The following is a 23,147-nucleotide window of genomic DNA, read 5'->3' on the forward strand; positions in this document are numbered from 1 at the left end:
TACTTTTGATTAATGTGATTGAAAAAGATTACAAACAAGAACATAATGGGAGGCTGGGAAGAAATACCACTATCGACATACAAAAGGGTTGGTTGCCGCTCAAAGAATGTTTTAATAGAAGCAGTAGCTTCTGAGAAAAGTTTGAAGATGCTCATAAGCATTTAAAATGCTATTAAAATGTTTTGAGGAGATATTTTGTGTGATATTAAAGGAATGGGTCATCAGTTTTAGGTCAGCATCGCTTCACAGGAATTCACTATGCAAACAGTGGAAGTCCACTGAATACATGCTTTTACCACAACTGGGAAATACAGTATAACTGTAATATTTTTTCAACCGAGTGTAAGGCAATAAGACTGTGGTTCGGGGGGCTACTCAAGTAAGCATGGGAGATTTGAATCCCAGCTCGATGACATCCACTGAACATTTAGTATATAGCATAAACATTTACTGTAGCGTAAAACCTTGTGATTAATTAATCACACATCTTTCGTTTCTCCTCAAGTGTATTCCAATGAAGTGGGGGAAGCGGTCTGGTAGCGATAGAACCTTTCACCCTAACGTTAAAAAAATGCTTTTCAGCCTTTTTAATGCTGTCTTTACACGCCGATGACACGGAATGGAGGTGGACAATGCCCGTCCGTCCATTTTCTGTAGTTAATGAAAGTTGCATCTTTCTGGAATGTGGGAGAATGTCAAAACACCCACACACAAACAAAAATATAAAAACACAGGAAGAACCTCCATACCAAAAATGGGTCGATGCGCAAAAATTGCTGCAAACTCCTGCCATGTTATGAATAAAAATCACGAAACAATGGCTGCACAAAACTACAATGGCTCAGGTCTCTCTATTGGAGAAGCTAATATTGGCTGGCTTTGTTGCTGATGGTGCTTTGCAGGTCACTGCAACAAAATGTCCCGCTGATAGTCTGTTCTTTTCACTTGCTGCTCCGGTTAGTTAGTTTTCAAAGAGAGGTGGGCAAGGCAGGTAGAATGGTATGGACAATCTTGAAAAGCAAAAAAAAAATGAGTAAGGAGGCGTTGGGTGGGCGTAATTTCGACAAACTGTCATGCCGGTGATGGCCTCCGACACAAGAGTTAAACGCACATTCAACTCAGCTGTCATGCTCTCAATAGGCTTCAGGTTAAATTTGAAACCATGCCCTCCATTTTCCTGCTACACAACTTTAGCTACAACAATGCAGCGAGACAAACTGGACAGTATAGAAACATCAGCGCATGCAGGTGTTAAGGGTGATGTTTTTTTTTCCTGTGAAATAGTTCATGCGCGAATTATATGAGTAGACTTGGAAAGACTCTCGGGTCCACAATCGGTTTGATTGGCCCTCGATCATTGACAACTCTGTGTGTACAGAATCAAGATCTACGGTTGCAGTTAGCAGCTGCATTCAAAGGGTGTGAAGTAGTGGTGTAATGAAAGTCGATTTGAATCGGACATAGGTTTTTATTTAACTCATTCACTGCCATTCACAAATTTGTTCGGGAGTTGAAAATATGATGAAGAGCGTTGTTTTGCTTGCTTGAGTGCTGATAAAGCACTGGTCAGACATCATGCAATGTTTTCCCTTCCACAATGGATAGCATTTCCCTTTTTTCCATGTTAGCACTTAGTTCCAGCTTCAGCTGTTGTTAAAGCGCTATAAAAACAATATGTATGTATTGCATTGTATTTTGGACAGCCATCCTCATTTCAAGCTCGTATAACTCCAGATCCATATAATTTAGGAATTAACACTGTTTCTAATGAAAGAAGAGAGTCTTCAAAAAGTCAGTATTCTGTGGGTCCTGGAATTTGAGTAACAATGACAAAAACCCTGGCACTGGACAGATGTTTGCACGTCTGGCAGTGAATCAGTTAAAAGATGCGAGTACATCGAATCAAATCGTTATATGTTAAAATACACCATCTTTTGTATTGCACCCTTGTATCGAGACGTCTATCAAATTGTTTTTGGGAGAAATGCGACCCCTTACTATCAGCAGAAACATGCTTAGCTCCATTTTGTACGACATCTACTTTTCTTTTTGCTTATCATTTGTTCGTTCGTAGCGAAAACCTACGAATAAGTCATTTAAAGGTCGTCCATATTAAATGATCTTTCTCACTATATAACAGTCACTGAAAGACACACTCAGTGAGACAATAGTCTCATCCGTTAACAACCTGAATTTAAGGTACAAATGAGATTGGGTATTCAATTACTGTCTTCACCTAACGCCAAATGAAATCCACCAAGGGGGAAAACAAAATGAGAGTTTGATTACAAGATGACAGGATGAAAGCTACAAGTTGGCAGAGTTACTTTGCACAGAACTCAATGTGTGCAAATAGCCAAAGTTTGTATGTCACACTTTCGTCACACTTGGCCAATAAATGCCGCGCCAGCGTAGTAATGCGAGAGACATTACGCCTGGCTTCATTGGGAATGCTTGGGTGAGTCGAGGTGGGAATTGTTGCTGAGATGGGGTGGGCATTTCAATGACAAGTCTTGAAATCAAGCCCGCAGCAAAACTTGCTGTGGCAATCACACCAACCCGGATGATTGGATACACGCTCTTTGCCTTCACAGGAGAGAACCAGGAGTAAATGACAAGATATGGGACACCCCCCCCCCTCACCCACACATACAAACACAACCTCAAACATCTTTTCTTTCCCAAACTGAAACTAAAGTGGTTAGAATGAACTTGAGGAAGATGAGAATGAGAAGCCAAAAACCACAGCAGGAGACACAGCAGCTCAATTGGGAACGTGAACATACTTTCTTTCCAACATTCTTCTAGTCATTAATACCCACCATTCTTTACAGATGGATCCACGCTGCAAAATCCATAATATCCCAGCACAACCAAATCACCCCAGAGGTAGAATGAGGGTTTAGAAAGATAACATCTCTGAGATGCTTGATGCAGCTAAAGCTGCTAAAGATTTTTGAACCGAATGAGTTAATCGCCTGCGACAGGAAGTCAAAGCCAACGATTGAAGTTAACATATTACAGACCAAAAGCTCACACAGATCAATATTACTCCATTTTAAGTGTTGTGTGCGACGGTATTGTGTGTTTCAACTTTTGTGCACTCAGCATGTTAACTCATTCACTGCCATTCACAAATTTATTCGGGAATTGAAAATATGACAAAGAGCGTAATTCCCGAATTAGTTTGAGTTTTTTTTTTTTTCTTGCTTGGGTGCCGATAAAACACTGGCCAGACATCATGGAATGTTTTTTACACTTTGCATTCAGCCTGTGTGTTTTAGATGCTATAAAACGTTTTTCTCATGTCAGTTAGGGAACAAAAAAATGGTGTCGGTTGTCCTTTAAAATGACCACTTTTGAATTAAGGGCCTTCCTTCTCTTGTGTATTTCAGAATTTGCTATTATCACTGTCCAACAAGAAATCTTACATGTTGTCACGTGACTACGTTTGCAGTCTTTTTTTTCCGCCCCTCTTGGCTCTTGGCCAGCTTCTTCAAAACTCATTATAACTGATTCTCTAGTTCCGGAGAATGATATGAGGATATAAGAGACCGTGCCTCTTTGACTCAAAACCCACAACGCACCTCTTCTATTGACCTCTCCGGATTTAATTTGCAGGCCTCTGATGGTCTGCAGAAACTTGAAAATTGTGTTAAAATTTTAGCCTATCAACCTGTCAATCATGTTACAAAAAGATGCTGCCGTATTCAGAGCACGGCTCCTCTCCACCTCCCAAAGGAATGTCACGATTTACTGCAATGTTTTAATGAGCTGTTTCACTGTGGTAATTTTGACACGGCCCAACAGTAAAAGGTGGTATTGAAAATGTATGGATGGATTATGGCATCACTTATACAGTTCATTCATATGAACGCACATCAACTTCACTCTAAATGCAAATTACTGAAAGGTACGGCAGCCTATTTCGACCCTGGTTATTTTCTTATCAACTAGTGTATAATAATGGTTATATGTTGTGTGTATGTCCTGTAATCGCTTCTGATAAGTCTTAGGGTAAAATAACTTTCTCATGTGAAGACGTAATGGTACTGAAATGACTGTAAATATCAATTATGGATTGAAATTTAGAATGTTTTACGAATAATTCGACCTTTCTGAACCCATGTTGTTCATAATTTGGACAGTTCATTCGCATAGAGAAGTATGAGCAAAAAGATTCTCAGATTTTTGTCTTGTGCTCCATTAACTAAAGCTGATGGATCTTTTTTTTTTGTTTTGAAATGAGACATTTGCAACCATTTGAAAATCACCTTTGATTTGAAACAAAAAATGCCATTTTGTCTTTCATTTGTCTTTATACCTTCCATGTCCGTGTTTGTGACTAGTTCCCATGGCTTTGTTTAAAGATGCAGCAGTTGTGAAGACTCGATAGGAATAAATGCATGTATTGTATTGTATTCTCTTGAGTATAACACCACCTATTGGCGGCATAGCGCAACCCCTAGCACTTGTAGCTTATATTCTTTGTACCTTAGGATGCAGTGCGCCCTAAATATGAAGTTTTAAACTAGACCATTCACCTTCAGTGAATTGTCTAGTAATTGTCAAAATAATTGACCAATTTATATTTCATGAATAAAATAATTGTTAACACAACATGACTCCACATGTACGGTTTGAAAGAGGCCGCCAAAAGTGCATTGAAGGCCAACCCCTTTGAGGCCACCCTTGCCACGTGTCCATTCGTTTCCCAGCCCAGTAGAGCAATTCACGGTGACCCTCTGCCCAGATCTCCGCTACACCTGCCCCCAAGTTTTAGCACAAGCTGAAACCCAAAGAGAAGGTCTGGTCCACCTCTTCTATAATTTATAAGCTATTTCACACAGTTGTGCCTCCATTAGAGACATGTTCTACCTTGACCCATGGCCTACCTTATGCAGGGCTGCTTCTACACTTCACAAAGAAGGGCAATTGCAGTGTTAGTGCGATTTAAAGCAGGGGATGCAGTATGGTTTTGGACCAAACTGCATTCCCCTACTGTTTTATTGAATCTGTACATTTGGAGAACATAATCGTCAAACTTGACACCAAGTACAAATGTGTACCGTTACCTCAATTGCCATGGCAACACTGGTGATGGGGTGACAGTTTTTGAAAAGTCAAGATTACTTCAAATGTATTTATTTTGCAATGGGATTATTTTGTCGCCTCATCAGGAAATATGGAATCTTGAACAATGGGATATTCATCACAAGAGAGATTTGATTAGGTGACTCATTAAAAATAAAAGCATCTCTAATGAGACACACAAGGCCAAATCATGAGCAGATACAAGCCAGTGAAATATAAATGGCAGTGGTAGTTTACACTTGAGTAGTTTCGCAAAGTTTTGGATATTGACACATTCACTGCCATTCACGAACTTATTCAGTAATTGAAAAGCATTGCTTGGAGCCCCATTCCCGAATTTGTTCGATCAAACCTCAGGCAATGTTTTTCCCTCCCACGAGGGGGCATCATTTGTACAGCCACCCCCATTTCCATTGCAGATAACTCTAAGGCCAAATCAAATCAACATAAACATAAACCTTTTTTCCTGATGAAAAAAGAGAGTCTGAGGTTTCTGACACTGCGTTGACTGTTTATGTAGTCCTAAAACTCAATATTCTGTGGGTCCTGCAATTTGAGTGAAAATGACAAAAACCCTGGCACTGGCGTGAACACATTTTTGCACATTGTCTGCCAGTGAATGAGTTAAGAATAAAATTAAGAATATTGGCACACTTACAATATTTTTCTCCACCTTGCCATTTGTTTACAATGCTCGTCAACAACCACATTGAGCTGCACTACTTCAATCGTGGATCTGTCCAGAGCTTTGGTCTCAGAAGGAGCTGGCCAACATTGCCTACTCAGAATGTTCAATTACACTTTTTTTAAAGACCAATACCTGTATAAATCCCATTTTTTACCACGATGACTGAAAGGGTACTTAAAGAAAGGAAAAGTGTTCTAGAGTTACAAAAATAGTGAGGCTCTGCCGAAAAATGTCCACGGTCATCCCTAAGGCGCAAGGCAAACAGAGTTATACACACCTGTGACGGTGACAAAGGCATTCCCCTCCTCCCCCAATAGCGGATTGATGAGTCTGCAGCTGTAGGTGCTGTTGGGCTCCAGGACGACCGTCAGAACACTGGTCAGTGAGAACAGACCCTCCTCGTTGGCCACCACGGAAGTGGTGACGTTTTCCGTCATGTTTCGGCCAGCCCCATCCTGCCACACGACGTCGGCTTCTGGGTAGCCTCCGTAAGCTACGCAAGTGAGAGCCACCTCTTCACCGGGCCGTAGGTTCGATTCCGACTCCAAGGTCACAACAGGCTTGGAGTAAGGAGCTGGATAAATACAAGGATTGAAATGGAACACGTGATGGAAAATTGACTTTTTAAGTGCTTGTATACAAATGGGTGGGTCGCTTGAGTGCTTGGCCACCAATCGAGTGTGAAATTAAACAACCAAGAAAATCTTTTGTTATCTGACCATTTCTAAAAAAATGGACTGTGAGCGAGCCGTTCCGCAAATCCGTCCCCCACCGTTCAATTGGTCTAATTTACCTCCACATCGAGTTTCTTGGTCCATGACATCAACTGGACTGAATAAAGCAATGGCTGAGTCCAATGTCCTGTCAATGGGCCTTGTAAGCACAGTTTAATCTATTAAGTGCAGTCTCAAAAAGTGAAAATGCTTACGTCGTCTATAATGGCAGCTTTTTCCCCGCCAGTGAATCTGTTTCTTGCTACCCAAGCATGAGCCCCTCCGGTCCGAATTCTAAGGCTCCACCCATGGTCATCTTTTTCTGATTTTGGTGGTTCAATATATGGGGAAAATGATACACTCACTCATTTTCATGTATGAATTTGGCTAATTTCAGCAAGACAATTATACCGTGTGTGGCAAGAAGGCTATAATTCTTGCTAGTTGAGGGATTTTACCAAAGCAGATAGGATATAACGCCCCCAAACAAAAATCCTAAAACAGATGCTTTACTTACAGACAGTGTAGGTGTTCAAATACCTGACATGTTTTGGCGTCTACTTCCGCCTTCGTCAGACTCTGACACAGGCGGAAGTAGACGCCGAAACATGTCAGGTATTTGAACACCTACACTGTCTGTAAGTAAAGCATCTGCTTTAAATTAGATACCAAGTAGACAGGATGAGCTTAGTACAACAAACAAAAATCCTAAAATTATTTAAATCGTGTGAACAAAATAAACACTATCTCTGATGGGGGAAATTTTTTGTTTATTTAGACAAGCATAAAAACTTGTAGAATTTAGTTTGACAAACCTTGGAAAAAGGTTACCTGTATATTTTCTCCCCAGTGAATCTGTTTCTCGATACCTCGAGCATTAGCCACTCTGTTCCGAATTCTAGAGCCCCCGGTCATCATTTTCTGATTTTGTTGTTTCAATATATGGGTAAAATTATACACTGACTCATTTTCGTGTCTGAATTTAGCTAATTTCAGCAAGACAATATACCATGAGTGGCAAGTATGCCATAATTCTTGGTAGTTCAAAGTCAAAGTCAAAGTCAGCTTTATTGTCAAATATGCTAATATGTGTGACATACAGCACAGATGAAATTACTGTCCTCTCGGACCCAGCATGCAAGGCTAGTTGAGGTATTTGACCAAAAAATATTTTAAATCGAGAGAACAAAATAATCACTATGTCTAATGGGTGAACATTTTGGGTGATTTAGACAAGCATCAATACTTGAAAAGTTTAGTTTGACAAACTTGGAAAATGGTTAACTGTATATTATTGCCATTATTATTATGATCATAATTATATTTATTGCCACTTAGCATAAAATGTTAATCCTACTCTAAGCATGCTGCATCTTAACATTCGCCAGAGTGCCAAAATGCAGAGCCACTCATTAGGGGAAACAAGCAATGGTTTAAGCCAGGAGTTGAAGATAGGCATAAAATGGCTGCCTCTGAGATTAGGAGACAACCCAGGTTGTCTAAAATGGTGTCGGCACGGTTGGGGTCTCATGTCAACCTCGACGAAAATCCCAAAAGTCAATCCCTTGAGCTGCAGCAGGAGTACAAAGGTGGAAGAGAAAAGCGGCTGCTGTATTCCCAGAGCCAATCATGGCACAGCAAACAAGAGGGGTGGAGTTGAGTTTCAGATCATTTCAGTCAGTCTGACCTGTTGGTGAGTCAAGGACTTTTGGCATGGAGACGAGATTTACCGTGCTTTCTGCAAACTAGCACGCTTCCAAACCATCAACTACCAATCTACAGGTTAAAAGAAGCTATTTTAAGCCTTCTTTCGAATATACTGACAACAATCATTAGAGTATTTCCATTCGCCATTCCGCTATGTGTCCTGAAGACGTCTCCATTTTAGACAGTTCTGAATTTATTGTACTGTTGCGCCACAAATTGTTTTAATCCATTTCTCTGTTTATCATCATTTTTGTTTGCTTTTAAAAATGGATTTTGTGTTCATGATATGTTGAAGCACTTGCTATTTGGCTTAGCTTTCAGAAATGATGTTATAAAACAGGCAATTAAAAAAAAAACAATGAAGTTGTGCTTGTGATCTAGATGTGCTTTTAAATGTCATAATAATTGCAGCACAGTGATTGAAATGAACCAGATCATACTTGAAGTGAATTAAATGCAGTATTGTGGTTTCTTTGCATTGGCAGCGGGCAGAAAATATAAAAATTTAACCATGGATGCTGTTTAAAAATAGAAACATCTATAATTCTCATGCATAAAATGGTACCAATTTGTCACCGTTGGGAGACATTGTTTTGCCTCTCGCCAGCCACGATGGGAATAGAGGAAAAAAAAACATTATTCATTAAAACTACCTAATGCACATCCATCCTCTGAGAATAAAACAGCCATCTCTCAATAGCTATAAAAAATGTGCCATTGCACTGTCAATAAATTAAGACTCTCTTCTGTGAACAGTGGCCTTTCAATGTCATGTAAACAGAGAAGATGTTCAAACCAAAACAATGGCTCATAGTCAAAGTCAGCAGCTATTGACCATAGCAAAGGCCACAATCAGCGCTTATTGACCAGACACGAAGTCGAGCGGCAGCTCTGCACTGGGGAAACCATTTATCACGTCTACTTCTCGCATGCTAGGGATGTGCATACGTGTCATAGGGAGAGAGAGAGGTAGAGAGAGATAGAGATAGAGAGAGAAAGAGAGATAGAGGGAGAGCACGAGATAGAGAGAAAGCAAGATAGAGAAAAAGAGTGAGAGCGAGAGATAGAGAGCGAAAGAGCAAGAGATAGAGCAAGAGCGCAAGAGATATAGAGAGAGCGACAGAGAGAGATAGAGATATATCTAGAGCTAGCTAGCTAGCGAGCAAGATAGCTAGATAGAGACCTAGTGAGAGAGAGAGAGAAAGAGAGAGAGAAAGAGACCTAGCGAGAGAAAGAGAGAGAGATGGAGATGGAGAGAGCAAACGAGAGAGAGAGAGAGAGAGAGAGAGAGAGAGAGAGAGAGAGAGAGAGAGAGACAGAGAGAGAGAGTAGAGAGAGAGAGAGAGAGAGAGAGAGAGAGAGAGAGAGAGAGAGAGAGAGAGAGAGAGAGAGAGAGAGAGAGAGAGAGAGAGAGAGAGATGCAGACACAGACAGACAGACAGACAGACAGACAGACAGACAGACAGACAGACAGACAGACAGGCAGGCAGGCAGACAATAATGGTCCGGATTTTGGACTGGATTATTGCATGATATTTTGGGTGTTAGGTGGGTTTAGTGTGGGTGATAGATATTAGTCAATTTCAGGGTCTGCACTCAGGATTGCTCAGATCATTCTTCTTAAATTGTTATTTCCATAGTTGCCTTTCTTCATAATAAATGCAAATTGTCACAGGGGGGTGTGTGTTTTAAAAACAGTTGTATAAAGTTAAACTCACCCGCCACCTGCAGAAACAAAGCGGCGCTGCCGTAATCCCGCACTCTGACAAAGCAAGTGTAGCTGCCTTCGTCGGCCACCACCACCCTCTTCAGCAGCAGCGAAGCGTTTCCATTGCCCAGCTCGTGGGGGAACAAGCCGGTGCGGTTGGCAAACCTTTCAGCCTGGTTTGCCAGCTGATCGAGTCCTTCTCTGTATCCATACACGCTGCGTTTAGTGTCGGTAAGCTGCCAGAAAACTGTCACGTCAGATGCGTTGAAAGGGCCGGTGGAATTGAACGAGCAGTTCAGAATGACATCCGTATTGTGTAGCGCCACCACGGGTTGGTCGGGGACGAGTACCTCCATCATGGCTATAAAAGAGGGTGAACAGCGTGTGAGTGATGTTGTACAAACTTTGGAATTGAACGAGGAAATGTAACTACAGAACTACAGTGATACCTAAGCTTACGAACGCTTTAGCTCACAAACCTTTCGCCTTGCGAACATTAAATTCGCGAGAATATAACATTGGCATACGAACTAGTTTTCGGCGGACAAACCAAACCACACAGCGCCACGGTGGCTGGCGGACTAGTTTTCCACAACCCCTTTGAGTGCAGACGTGGTTTGTTATCAAGTGAAAGAATATTTTGCGGCCCGCCTTGATATGAAAGATTAATGTTAGTGCGGCATGATTGATATGAATGAAACTTGTGCGTGGAGCTGAACAAGTAGGCAAGATAAGCAATGTTTAGGACAGTTAATGTTCAATATTTTCTTTATGTTAAGAAAGTTAAAGGTTAAAGAACTGTGAATACAGACATTTGAAACTTTATTAAAATACAGTAAAGTCTCGTTATATCGATATCGGATATATCGATAGTCCCGGTTATATCGATACTATTTCTATGCACGCACGGAAAGAATTACATGCAAACAGGGTCGGATATATCGATAGTCCCGGTTATATCGATATTTTTTCGGACTCCCTTGAATATCGATATAACGAGACTTTACTGTAAATAGTTTTTCTGTGGTATTTTTCAGTCGTCTGTAACTGCCTTATGATCATTACATTATTTTATTTATTTATTACTGGGTCATTTATTTTTTTATTCATTTGTCCATTTATTCGTTTAATTATTTTTTGTGTGTGTTAAAAATAAAGATTTTGAGAACATTGGAATGTTTTATCTGTGATTTTCTTGTGGAAAAACCGATGCGGCTCAGCCTCACCCAGACTGCCTCCAGCGGCCCCCGGGTAAATTGAGTTTGAGACCCCTGATCTAAAACCAAGAAACCTGTTTATTATTTGTTTATTCTTCCATTTTGTGAGATATTATCAATACAGGATGTGGACATAGTTGTGAATTATCCACCTTCTCAGGCTGTTATCAGTTTAGAAGCAGAGGAAGCACACCACCAGTGTTTAAGAGAATTCAGTCCGCAGTTATGCAGAAATTTGGTGCATTCAAGCGTCAGAGAATGATACCCATAATAGTCAAGCGGTTTGAAACGTATTCTGGATCTTCTTCAGAATGAGATAGATTGCTTACACGGTCTGGCAGCATAAAGTTTGTAAAAAGGGATTATGGCAACGGGGAAGGAAAAAAAAAACTCTTGCGTGTACATTTTTGGGGAGGCGAGACAATGCCAGCCAGGCTTATATTGAAAAAGTCGCTGATTGAGCGGCACATGCTGTATTGTTTGTGTAGACGAGGGTGAGAACGTAATTATTCCGGATTAGCGGCCATCTCAGGAAGCCTTTCCGTGGCATCCTTGCAAGTCAGCGTTCCTCATTGATCTGTATTTGCTCATATATAACACCGATACACTTATAAGCATAACAACACGGGATGTAAAAAAAAAAAAAAAAAAAAAAAAAAAAACTCTTGTTCCGAGGAGTGAGACAATATTTTGTCCATGCAATGCTTATTTAATCAGGTCACATTTTTTGCCTGTTCTCCTTCTTTTGAACTCTACCACACTGTATAGTCGACGGTGACTGAAGATTCGCCAAGGGGTGCTTTAATCTATTGCCCAATTAATAACAAACAAGACTTTCATCTGTGGACGCTGAGTCCAGGCAGGCCCGTTTTTTTAATGTAATGTAACATTTAGCAAATCCCAGCGAGGTATCCCCCTTGCCACTGATATAGGAACAGTGCCACCTATCGGTCAACGGTAAAATTCCTACAAGATAACGGGAGGGAAAAAAGGCTGTTTATCGTTTTAGAACGTGCAATAATGTTTTATGGGGGATGGAGTGGATGGAGTGTCACCTTGATAACTGAAGAAGTTAATGGTATAAAGCATGTTATGTTTCCATAGTAATGACTGATTTTTGGAATTCAAATGTTGCGCGCTGAAATTTGGATCGACAGCAGCCAGGATTGACCTATCAAGGTTTCTCCTCCAACATGTTTTTATTCTGTTATTGAGAATAAAAATAAATCCACATTTACTTCTACTCCCCCTTTTCATTAACTTAACACAAAGATTTAAACGCCCGGGTATTTCCCAAACTGTCCAACCACTTACGCTTCTTTCCCACACAAATAAATAAACTTAATTGGTTCCCATACAGAGTGTGTAAGGCGAAAAGTGTGTATCCCAAAAAATAATTTCCCATAGGAAACCATTAAAATGAGAATAATCCATTCCCAGGGCCCAATAAAACATAATATTCGAAGTTATAATCTTCTAAGCCTTAAAGCAACACAAAATATACCTTATTTTATGTATAATAAATGTGCTATGGTATTATAATTAAATAAATAAACTGTAACTATATAATAAAGTCATTTTATTTACCTTGTGACGGTCGTTGATGGCTTGATGGAATTGAGTGGGCGGTTTCTTCAGCATTAAACACTCGATGAGGAATGTAGCCTTCTTCTTTCGCCATCTTGAGGAATGATCCCTTGAAGGTGCTTTCTCTGTGATAATTGTAACTAGTTCCTCATCAATTGTGTCCTGTTTAGCTGGGTTGATAGCTTTTTGCATCACGTGTACAGTTGGCTTGTGCAGGTTATTTGTGGAGCCTGATTGATGGGATATTTCAACCTTGCAGTCTACACTTCGCCTTTGAACTATTAAAGTTGAAACTCTCACTTCTGCGTTCTTGACCAATCATGTGGATTTAACCGAAGACTGGGGGCGATGAATAGAGGACACAAACAGTCGTCTGCCATTTTGTTGTTAGGAGAACGGGCTCGTTCGCGAGCGACACATCACTCATTGTGGGGCTCCGTGTGTATCCCGAAAAAAGTTCGTATGCCAAGGTAAAATTTTCATAAATTTAACGTTCGTAAACCGAAAAGTTCGTAAACCAAAGGGTTCGTAAACCGAGGTATCACTGTATATACATAGATAAATAAACAAATAAATAAAGAAATACCATATTTTCTGGAATATCAGGCGCACTATTAACAAATGACATTTGACATAACAAAATAACAATGACGTTTTCCAGACATACAACGCACCGGATTATGAGGCGCACGATCAGCTTTTGAGAAAAATATATTTTCTTTTAGGTGTGCCTTATCGTGCAGAAAATACGAAAAATAAATTACAAAAAATAAAACAGTTCCAGGGATTAGATGTTCAATTCTGAATCTCCTTGTTTGGATTCCTGAATATGTTTCAATATTCCAAGATGGGAGGCCATCGGTGATACTCCATGACATTCATGATGAGAGAAAAGGGGAGGAAGAGTGCAATTAAATCACTCTGAAAGTAACCATGGGTGACTCACACAACTAGGTGAAATTCAGAAAGATGAGGACAGGATTGTTATCGGGTGGGAGAAAAAAAAAAATCAAGACAATATCTGGAAACAAGAAAAATCTCTAATTTCACTATACTCTCCGACTCAAAGAAAATAATACGTTATAATAATAAATTCAACAACACCTCTCCTACTCATCTTTTTTAGTTGTTAACAGGCACCCTCCACCTCGCTTTGGAAGATCCTACACAGGGCCACTTGCGTAGTCACAAAGATAACATAAGGAACAACTTCAGTCAGTGGGAGGGAACTGGCAGAGGAGACGAGAGCAAGGCCGGCGGCTGACGTCATGGAAAAGGGTGCATCTGATGTCCTATTCGTCAGAGGTGAAATACCACGTGAGGCATATCGCTGCGTGCATTTTGTTTCTTTCAGATCTGCGTGCCTGTGACAAAGGGCTACTCTGGTTACAGAAAGCATATATCTCCACGACAAGAACAAGATGCAGTCGTACATTGGTAAAAATTGCGAAGAAATAAATGATTATTGATCTGAAGTTTTAATTACTATTGTTTTAGTATGGCAGTAATGTGGGACCAGAAAAAAAGAAATAAAATTAAGATGGTGCTCGCCAAAAATCCATAAATTGGAAGCTAACAAAGTGGGAGTCTGGAAATACAGTGATACCTCAGCTCACGAACTTAATTGGTTCCCAGAAAGTGTGTGTAAGGCGAAAGGTTCGTCTGCCGAACATTTATTTCCCATAAGAAACCATTAAAATGACAATAATCCATTCCCAGGTCCCCATTAAACATACTTTTCTACTAAGTAAGCCTTAAAACTACACATAATATACCTTATTTTATGTATAATAAATGTACTATTGGATTGTAACTAAAGAAATAAACTGTACTATATAATAACGTTGTTTTATTTCCCTTTGTGATGGTTGTTTATGTAGTTGCCTCTTGATGATATCTGAGTGAAGTTGCCGTGCTTTCTCGGCAATAATACCCACACCCACACTGTCCCCTGCTAGCTGCTTTTTGTTATTCCAAAAGATCAGAAGTTTTTCAACCTCTTCTATTGCTTGAGAACGTTGCTTAGATTATACAGAAACAACCTTAGCCACACGTAACAATAGTCGACTTCGCATACTGGTACTGGGACGCTACGTCACACAAACGCACACCTCGTGTTTTTCGATGATCTCCTTCTTCTGCTTGACCATAATTTTATTTTGTGTCCTCTTCGGTTTAACACTAGCCTGTGGTGGGGTCTTTTTCAGTCCCATAATAGCAAAAGTATTCCACTTGATAACAAACCATTTCTGCACTCAAAGAAAGTAAGTGTGGAAAACTTGTCCGCCAGCCACCGGTGGCGCTGTTCTACCGTATGGTTTGGTGTTCATCCGCCGAAAATGAGTCCGCCATCCACCGTGGCGCTGTGTGGTTCGGTTCGTCCACCAAAAATTAGTTCGTCAGCCAAGACTATATGCTCGCAAATTTATTGTTCGTGAGGTGAAAAGTTTGTAAGCTAAAGCATTCGGAAACCGAACTGTCACTTTATGTCTGCTTGCTTGAGTAATGCTGGGATGTACTTGTTTGTACTCTGCTCTTCCTCTTTTAAAACCAACAAAACACTACACATCTACAGTATACTTCCCTGGCCCCAGTATGGAATTGTTGAATTTTAATCAGGCGATATTGAAGATTAAACTATGTGTCAAAACAACGGGGTCATTTTGAAATTGTCAGAGTCTGACAAAATAGCCCATTTTCACCCACCCTTGAACCGTCTGCCCTCATGATCAATGTTCCTCCTTTTGTGGATCATCGCCATTTTAGAAAATCGGGACGGCTCATTCAGTCAATTACTCAAATACTAATTTCAGTGGTGGGCTGTGCATTTCACACCGAGGCCTTCAATAGTTCTACCTCTGAATCAATCCAACCCTTAGTAACTATTTTATGTAGCTATAACCTTTACTGCAGCTACAGCTGTGTCTCATGTAAAAGTATGGTGTGATTTACTACAAGTCCACTAGAAGGTCCCGTTAGCCAGGTAATAATACCTGCAAGAAGGCGCTGTTAGCCAGGTAATAAGGCCTGCAAGAAGGCCTTGGTGTTGGCAACTCGAAATCTGAATGGTTAAAGCAACAGTTTGATCGACACTTATTTGATGCTACAGGTCCCGGAGAACTAATTGTGAAGGCGTTCAGATAGATTTCTGACCCTGGTAACAAATGATTGCTGAAATGTGATTGGTTAAATGCTTCTATACAAAAACAAACACCTGCAAGCAGCACAAGAGGGGAAAAGAAATGTAAGAAAGTTGAAAGACAATGTGGAATTTTTTCATAAGAATTCATTGACAATATATAATGAACATCAGTCGGTGATTCAAATATTTTGAGGCCAGCAGAGAAGGCTTTACAGGCCCTGACGGTCCACCACTGAGTAATTTACTGTTCCTAATTGAGCCTTAGCACACGCAGGTCAAAGCACTATTGTCCAATGTATTCATTCTACATACGGGCCAGGCATTATTGATTTTATGACGGAGGCTGTGGGCCGGATGAAAATTGACCGTGGGCCACAATTGGCCCCAGGGCCGGACTTTGGACACATCTGATATATACATTGGTCAGCATGACACACAAATTCCGGTTATGTCACCCTGCTTAGGGAATGCAACTCTGCCGAAGACACCCCGTAAAGGGATGGTTGTCTTCTCCGAAAGAAAGTCGCGGTATTTTCTTAGGAGAAAGGTAGCTGTCCTCGTAGTCTTCCCAGTGGGGTCTCCCCAGAGGGGAAGAAAAGACTCTCCTCTCCTGCCCTCCCTATAAAGACATGCTGAGCAGCCACCGAAGGCAGGCCGGGAGACGTCAGGCTGCCAGGATTTACACGCCGCACTTTGTGTTTATAGGCCTCAGCTCTGTTTGAGTGCCTATGTGACAGAGACGGACGGGCACTTTCACAGCCGACATGAAATAAACTCATTTAAGCCTTTGCTGGCCGCTGGCAGCCGGCCGTATTTAGTGGCGAGCGCTGACGAGGAAAGAGGGTAGGAAACAAAAGGTGTTTAAATGATCTTCACACCGTTCTCCACTCTAATTTCAAGAATAACCATCACCGTGGAACTTTCTAACACCTTCCTACAAGAACAGTGCTTTTGTCAGGGATCAACAAGCCGCTTTTGCTATGGTGGCTTCTGATGATGGGAATGGAGGCTCGAGGCAAGTGTGGGTGCGAGTAGAGCATTTAACCACATTGTGTTAATACGCTTGGTTTGCACCAACTGGAATGTTTTATACACACTGTCGCCAGAGATGTTTCTGGCGAGTTATCTCGTATAAGAAAATGGGGGAGAAGATATTTTTAGTGTTGATGTCCGAAGGATTGGTGTCATAAACGGTGTCTGCGCAACTGGCATAAGCACATTGCAGTAGTTACCGTATTTTCTGGTGTATAAAGCGCACTGGACTATAAAACACACCCTCACCGAATGGTGTAACTTCAAACTTTTTCCATATACAGTTTTAGGCGCACCGGATGATTAGGCGCATCTTCAATGAATGACATGTGTAAAAAAAACATTCAATATATAAGACATACCACATTATAAGGCGCAAAAGTAGAGGATGGAGTTACGTGTTTTATATCCCAGCATGCATCACACACTACTTCTCTTTTAAATAATATCAAGACATTTGGGTGCGTCTTATACACCAGAAAATACAGTATTGAGCATTCTTATTAGATTTGGTTGAAACTAGATTTTTCACAAACATCATGCATTTAGATTTCAGTTGCACCATTTTGTTCCATTGAATTTTCGTCATTTTATATATTGTATTTACCAGTGTATAAGGACATCCAAAAGCCTTGACTTTCCAAAGATGACCCTGCGCCTTATACACAGCTGTCCTTTAAATGTGAAGTAATATATTTGCTTAAAAACGTGAGCAAAATGACAAGTGGCAATTGTCAGGAACGCACTTTGTTGTCGGATCAATAGAAGGTTGTCTGACAATATAAAGTATTACCAGAGTAATCCTCCTATTTTACGACGTAAACGTAAGTAAGGGGGTGGTTGAAACATTAAAGAGACAGGCAGACGACAGTGAGAGTTTGATAGTTCAAAGGCAGAGTGTAGACTGCAAGGTTAAAATATCCCATCAATCAGACTCCACAAACAACCCGCACAAGCCATCTGTACACTTGATGCAAAACGTTATCAACCCAGCGAAACAGGATACAATTAATGAGGAACTAGATACAATTATCACAGAAAAAGCACCTCCAAGGGATCATTCCTCAAGATGGTGAAAGAAGGCTATGTTCCTTCAAGCAATCAACGACCATCACAAAGGTAAATAAAAAAAACTTTAATATACAGTACAGTTTATTTCTTTAATTATAATACAGTAGCACCTTTATTATACATAAAATAGGGTATATTTTGTGTAGTGTTAAGGCTGAGAAAATTAAAAAGTAGAAAATTATGTTTTATGGGGACCTGGGAACGGATTATTCTCATTTTAATAGTTTCCTATGGGAAATTAATTTTTGGGATACACAATTTTCGCCTGACACACTCTGTCTGGGAACCAATTAAGTTCGTAAGCCAAGGTATCACTGTATATGGAAAAAAGTTTGAAAATACACTCTTCATTGAAGATGCGCCTTATACACCGGAAAATATAGTATACCGTCAAACCTTTTTTTAACATACTCCATCAAATATATTTAGGATGGGGTAAAACATCAATTCAGGTTCAACAACATGCTTCTCAGAATGAACAACCTACTCCAAAAATCATGCAGACGGCTTTCCCAGAAGAGTGTATAATTCCATATGTTTTCACTTCCTGTAGGCATAATGACCAGGTGTCCTCGTACTTTTTATCCATATGGTGTATTTACTCAATATTTGTACTTCAACAACCTGCTGCACCTTAATGTACCTAGCTTATCTGTGAATCTTGACAGCAGAGCCGATAATCGCACCTCATTAAGAGCGCGGGGAAATTGTCATGTCTATGTTCCGTGCCCGTGCTCGTACATGAGCATCCTTAAACAGTTACGGTGCGTTTAAAATAAATGTCATATATTTGTTCATTTTATTAATTTCAAATAGCTTAAGTTTTTTGTCACGTATCAGTCGCCTCTGTATCAATACAATCAAAAACAAGAGTTAGAATTGCGCCCAGACATAAGTGCGCACACTCACACACACACACCAAAAAACGCAGATTGCTCCATGGCGTCAAAGGCCAGAGACCACATTGATATTCCACACCTGCTAGACTACTGACAGGTCCGTAGCAAGACAATGTGAGGAGTTGGACATGAGTAACTCTTGACACTACAATGGAGAAGCTGTAAGAGTGCTGCAGTGGAGCAAAAAGCTTCCTGTCAGCAGGACTGACATCAGTCATGTTGACAAACAAGCACAAGTTTCTAAACATCATCCTAGCACAAAATCGAGTCCAATATTGTCATTTTGGTTCCAGAGATGATTTCCAATTCATTTTCTATGGGCCACCGCTGCAAGACACCTGACCTTTTATATTTTCTGACAACCATTTATTTAGCATCTCAGCTGTCCTTTTCTCAAAGTAATAACTACCTTTCAAAAAAACTGGACATTTATATTTTTACAATGATTGGAGTCATCCTCTAATCAGTGTGTACACCAAATGAAAGGGTAATTCTCACAGAAGTCAATGGCACAGTTAAACGAAGAGTTTGTGAATGATCAGTCTAAGGCAAATGGAAAGGTTAGTAAGCTAACTGGACAACCATTTAAGGTTTAACACGAAGTGTTGTTAAATGGTGCATCACAAACGTGTTCCAGGTGGGTGACGTCGATTAGCATCTTAGCCATGAACCTCAACACATTTGTATGGTTTATTCCTGAATTTGATAACAGTATGCTCTTTAACCTCACTTTTTTCATGTGATTATATGTAGTCATTTTTAAAAGGCGTCGCACGTATGTTTAAAATAAAATATTTTGTTGTTTTTTTCCGTAAATGTGACGGAATTTACAATGGAGAAAAAAACTGTCTCTGAGAGGAGTGCGATGCTTGCCTGTACAACACTACCCCCTTCTGTGAACATGTGATACTGCACGTACATTTTCATTCATCGTTTTGCGTCTTTGAAGTACCAATATTGAGTACCTCAGTGCCACTTTTCTTTGGGTTTGGTGAATGTGAGTAACGGTTTGTTAACTGGTCTGAGTGAGTCGGCATTATTGGTTTTTGGTGGAACTGAGGGTCCCAGTGGGAGCTCACATTGCCTCGATGATGGGGATCTTGTCTTTACATAATCATCAGGGGAGACTCCACATCCTCACACACAACCTCTGCGCATAAACGGGGGTCACTTTCAACATCAAGCTCTGAAAAGAATCTCCTCCCTTCTTATGTTTCTTTCCACAGGAAATCACAAAGGAGTGTGTCCTCACCAGGGAGACATACAAGTGATCGGCTGGATAAGGGCCGAGACTTGGTTATTTCCCGCAGAGTCATAAATCAAATGCGATGTTCTTTTATGTTGTTGTTGTTTTTTTTATTCAGTCATGATTTCTCTTTCTTTCGATCTCCCCCTTCCTTCTTTCTTTCTGTCTTCTCTTGCCTTCATTCTTGATGCGAGACATCTCATATCCTGTCAATAACCCTTCTAATGGGCCCGGGCAGTCAGATAAGAGTGAGCCTCTGGCTTACAAGTCCGTGGACACCGGGAGCCTTTTGATGAGCTGCGGTTTCACAAACGGAGAAAAAAAAAGAAGAAAGACAAGGAATGTGGCGAACTGTCAAGGTAGACGTGAGGTCACGGGGTCAGATCTCACTTGAAGACAGAAAACTTCAAGGTTGAAGAAGAGAGACAGCAGGGCGAGAAAGGCTTCCTTGATTTCCCTTCACAGGATGTTGTCTTGTCCATCTTTCTCTTAAATCTAACAGCTTGTTAGGGCACTGCACCATACTGAATGGAAAGATATTTTTTCATCGCCATATCTGTTCACAAATCAACCCGTTACTTTTTTTCATGTTTGCTGATCCTTTTGCTGCTTTGTACTCTTCTGAAATGGCCCAAGATGGTAGAAACTGGCGCCAAAGGCTTTTTAACAAGAAAGTAGTTTGTGTCAAAGAAGTAAGTTGAGGTGATGTCATTATTAACGTTTGCTGCCTATTATTATTATTATTATTATTATTATTATTATACAGTATTCGTTATATCGATTCGGATATATTAGTCCGAATCGATTATTATGCACGCACGGAGAAAATTAATTGATAAAAGTGTGACTTGAATTGAGCGACTTTCTGTATTATTATTATTATTATTATTTCCGAATTTGTTCGGGTTTTATTTTTTTCTTGCGGGGACTGCGATAAAGAGCTGGTCAGAACTCTGGAAATGTTTTTTCCCTTTCACAAGGGGGCAGCATTTACCCGTTGTCCATATTAATGCTTTGTTACAGCCTCAGCTGTTGTTAAAGCGCTATATGAATCAATATGTATGTATTGCATTGTATTTTGTACAGCCGCCCTCATTTCAAGCTCATATAACTCCAGGCCCATATAAATGAGGAATTAACTATTTTTTTGTGATGAAAGAAGAAAGTCTGAGGTTTCTTATGCTGAATTTAAAGTCCATGTAGTCCTAAAACCAATATTCTGTGGGTCCTGAAATTTGAATGAAAATGACAAAAATCCTGGCACTAGAGTGGACACATTTTGGCACATCGTCTGGCAGTGAATGAGTTAAAAGACAATTTTCCTTTGCATACTGACTATTACAAGCCTTTATTTTTTAGGGGAAGAAGTAAGATGAGTTTTAACTGCTCATAACATGAAATGTTAAGAGATCATTGTTGATGCTATATTTTTGTTTTTAACTGATTAAGACAATAATCAACATTTAGGAGTGAATTTGTCACTGAAATTGGTCAATGTCTCCTGGGAATATCAGGGGCCTAATTGACTTGTCCAAGGAAAACGAGACAATAGACGTCGTTGGTGAAATTTATTTCAGCTACCATTGATGGAGAAACAACATTCACAGATCTGCCGTAGAAGTTACCACCATTAATTCTTAAATACAAGCTGACACGGTTGAATATAAAATTTCCACTACAAGGGTTGCCATAAGGTCTTTAGAATACCGTTCCATCCACGCTGCCACGTCGCCAAAACCACAACTACTAACAAGCAAAGGGTGTGTTCAGTTAAAGACTTCCGCTTTACTCATTATCCTCCTGAGCAAAGAAGCTGAACCTATAACAGTTTCCAAGCACAGCTCAAACCATTCACGCAAGCCCACAAGACGTACAGTCAACCACACATAACTGCGGATCCCGCACAACGCCTGCAGAAGTGCAATCGTTGTATATTACCCGAATCAATTTTTAAACAGTCCCGCAGGCTTGCATTTTGACGACTTGTTGAAATAATCATGAGGTGCTTGTTGGGTAATGCACTGTCTCAATGAACGCACGGGGGAGAAAGAAAAGAGGAAAGAGGTAGTGCAAGTGACAGATTGATGACGTACGTGATTGTGTATGTGATGTCTTCAGTCAAGATGACCCCCTCAAAGGGACCCTTTAGCGGACGCAATTGAATTAGCAAGAGCATCAGAGATACACGGTAATAGCCCCTAAATTGAATTTATGAGCAGACTAGAGTGAACGCTCTCCAAAATCAATCGCAGTGTTGCGGAAAAGGACGATATATGGGGAGGAGCTGCATTCAGAGCTATCACACTTGGAAGGACAGTTGAGAGCAGACTATTGTCACACCTCGGGGATCTTATTAAATCACACAAATTAATTTGGATTAGCATTAGGCTTCCCTTTATGGAGAGAAATCTGGGAAACTTTCAAAGTAGTATTTCTACTGAACACAAATGGTGAGCTAGGCGCTAAGACTGTTAGCTCCAGTTATGCTAATACAATACAATACATATTGATTTATATAGCGCTATAACAACAGCTGAAGATGTAAAAAAAGCGCTTAACATTGATAACTATTATATACAGGAAATAAAGCAGTCACAAAGATAGAAGCAGACAACTAACCTTACAGTTTAGCTAGCGATACAAACACCGGTTTCGGACTTTTGAAAAAATGTGATAATAATAATCATAATAATAATAATAATAATAATACATTACATTTGTAAGCGCCTTTCAAAACTCTCAAGGTCACTTTACAGTCACAGGGTAGGTTTTTCTGCGGGTGAGCAGCAGCAGCCAAAAGCCCTAGCGTTCACTCAACCCGGAATAACTCAAATAGATAGAAAGCTAGCTACCTAGCTAGCCAATAGAGAGCTAGCTATGGAAATGTTTGAAAATAGAACATTATTTGGGGGTGCGCTTTATACTCTGGTGCGCCTTATACACCGTAAAATATGGTACTTGGCTAGCCAGATAGCTAATAGATAGCTAGCTAGCTAGCCAGATGGCTAATAGATAGCTAGCTAGCCATATGGCTAATAGATAG

The 23,147-nt window shown here is 40.3% G+C and overlaps 1 protein-coding gene across 2 annotated transcripts in view; it reads right to left on the reverse strand.

The window, feature by feature from the left end:
• Window positions 1-23,147, reverse strand: part of cd276 (CD276 molecule) — an 88,850-nt gene that overhangs the window by 58,321 nt on the left and 7,382 nt on the right. For both annotated transcript variants that reach the window (XM_088992924.1, XM_088992925.1), the window contains exons 5-6: window positions 9,921-10,271; window positions 6,060-6,356 (exon numbers count right to left, since the gene is read on the reverse strand). In XM_088992924.1, coding sequence (XP_088849050.1) covers window positions 6,060-6,356; window positions 9,921-10,271 — 648 coding nt within the window. The remainder of the gene's footprint in view (window positions 1-6,059; window positions 6,357-9,920; window positions 10,272-23,147) is intronic.

This window comes from Hippocampus bargibanti, linkage group LG03, assembly GCF_051943395.1.
Source record: "Hippocampus bargibanti isolate YZ-2025 linkage group LG03, ASM5194339v1, whole genome shotgun sequence".
NCBI classification, from domain to species: Eukaryota; Metazoa; Chordata; class Actinopteri; order Syngnathiformes; family Syngnathidae; genus Hippocampus; species Hippocampus bargibanti.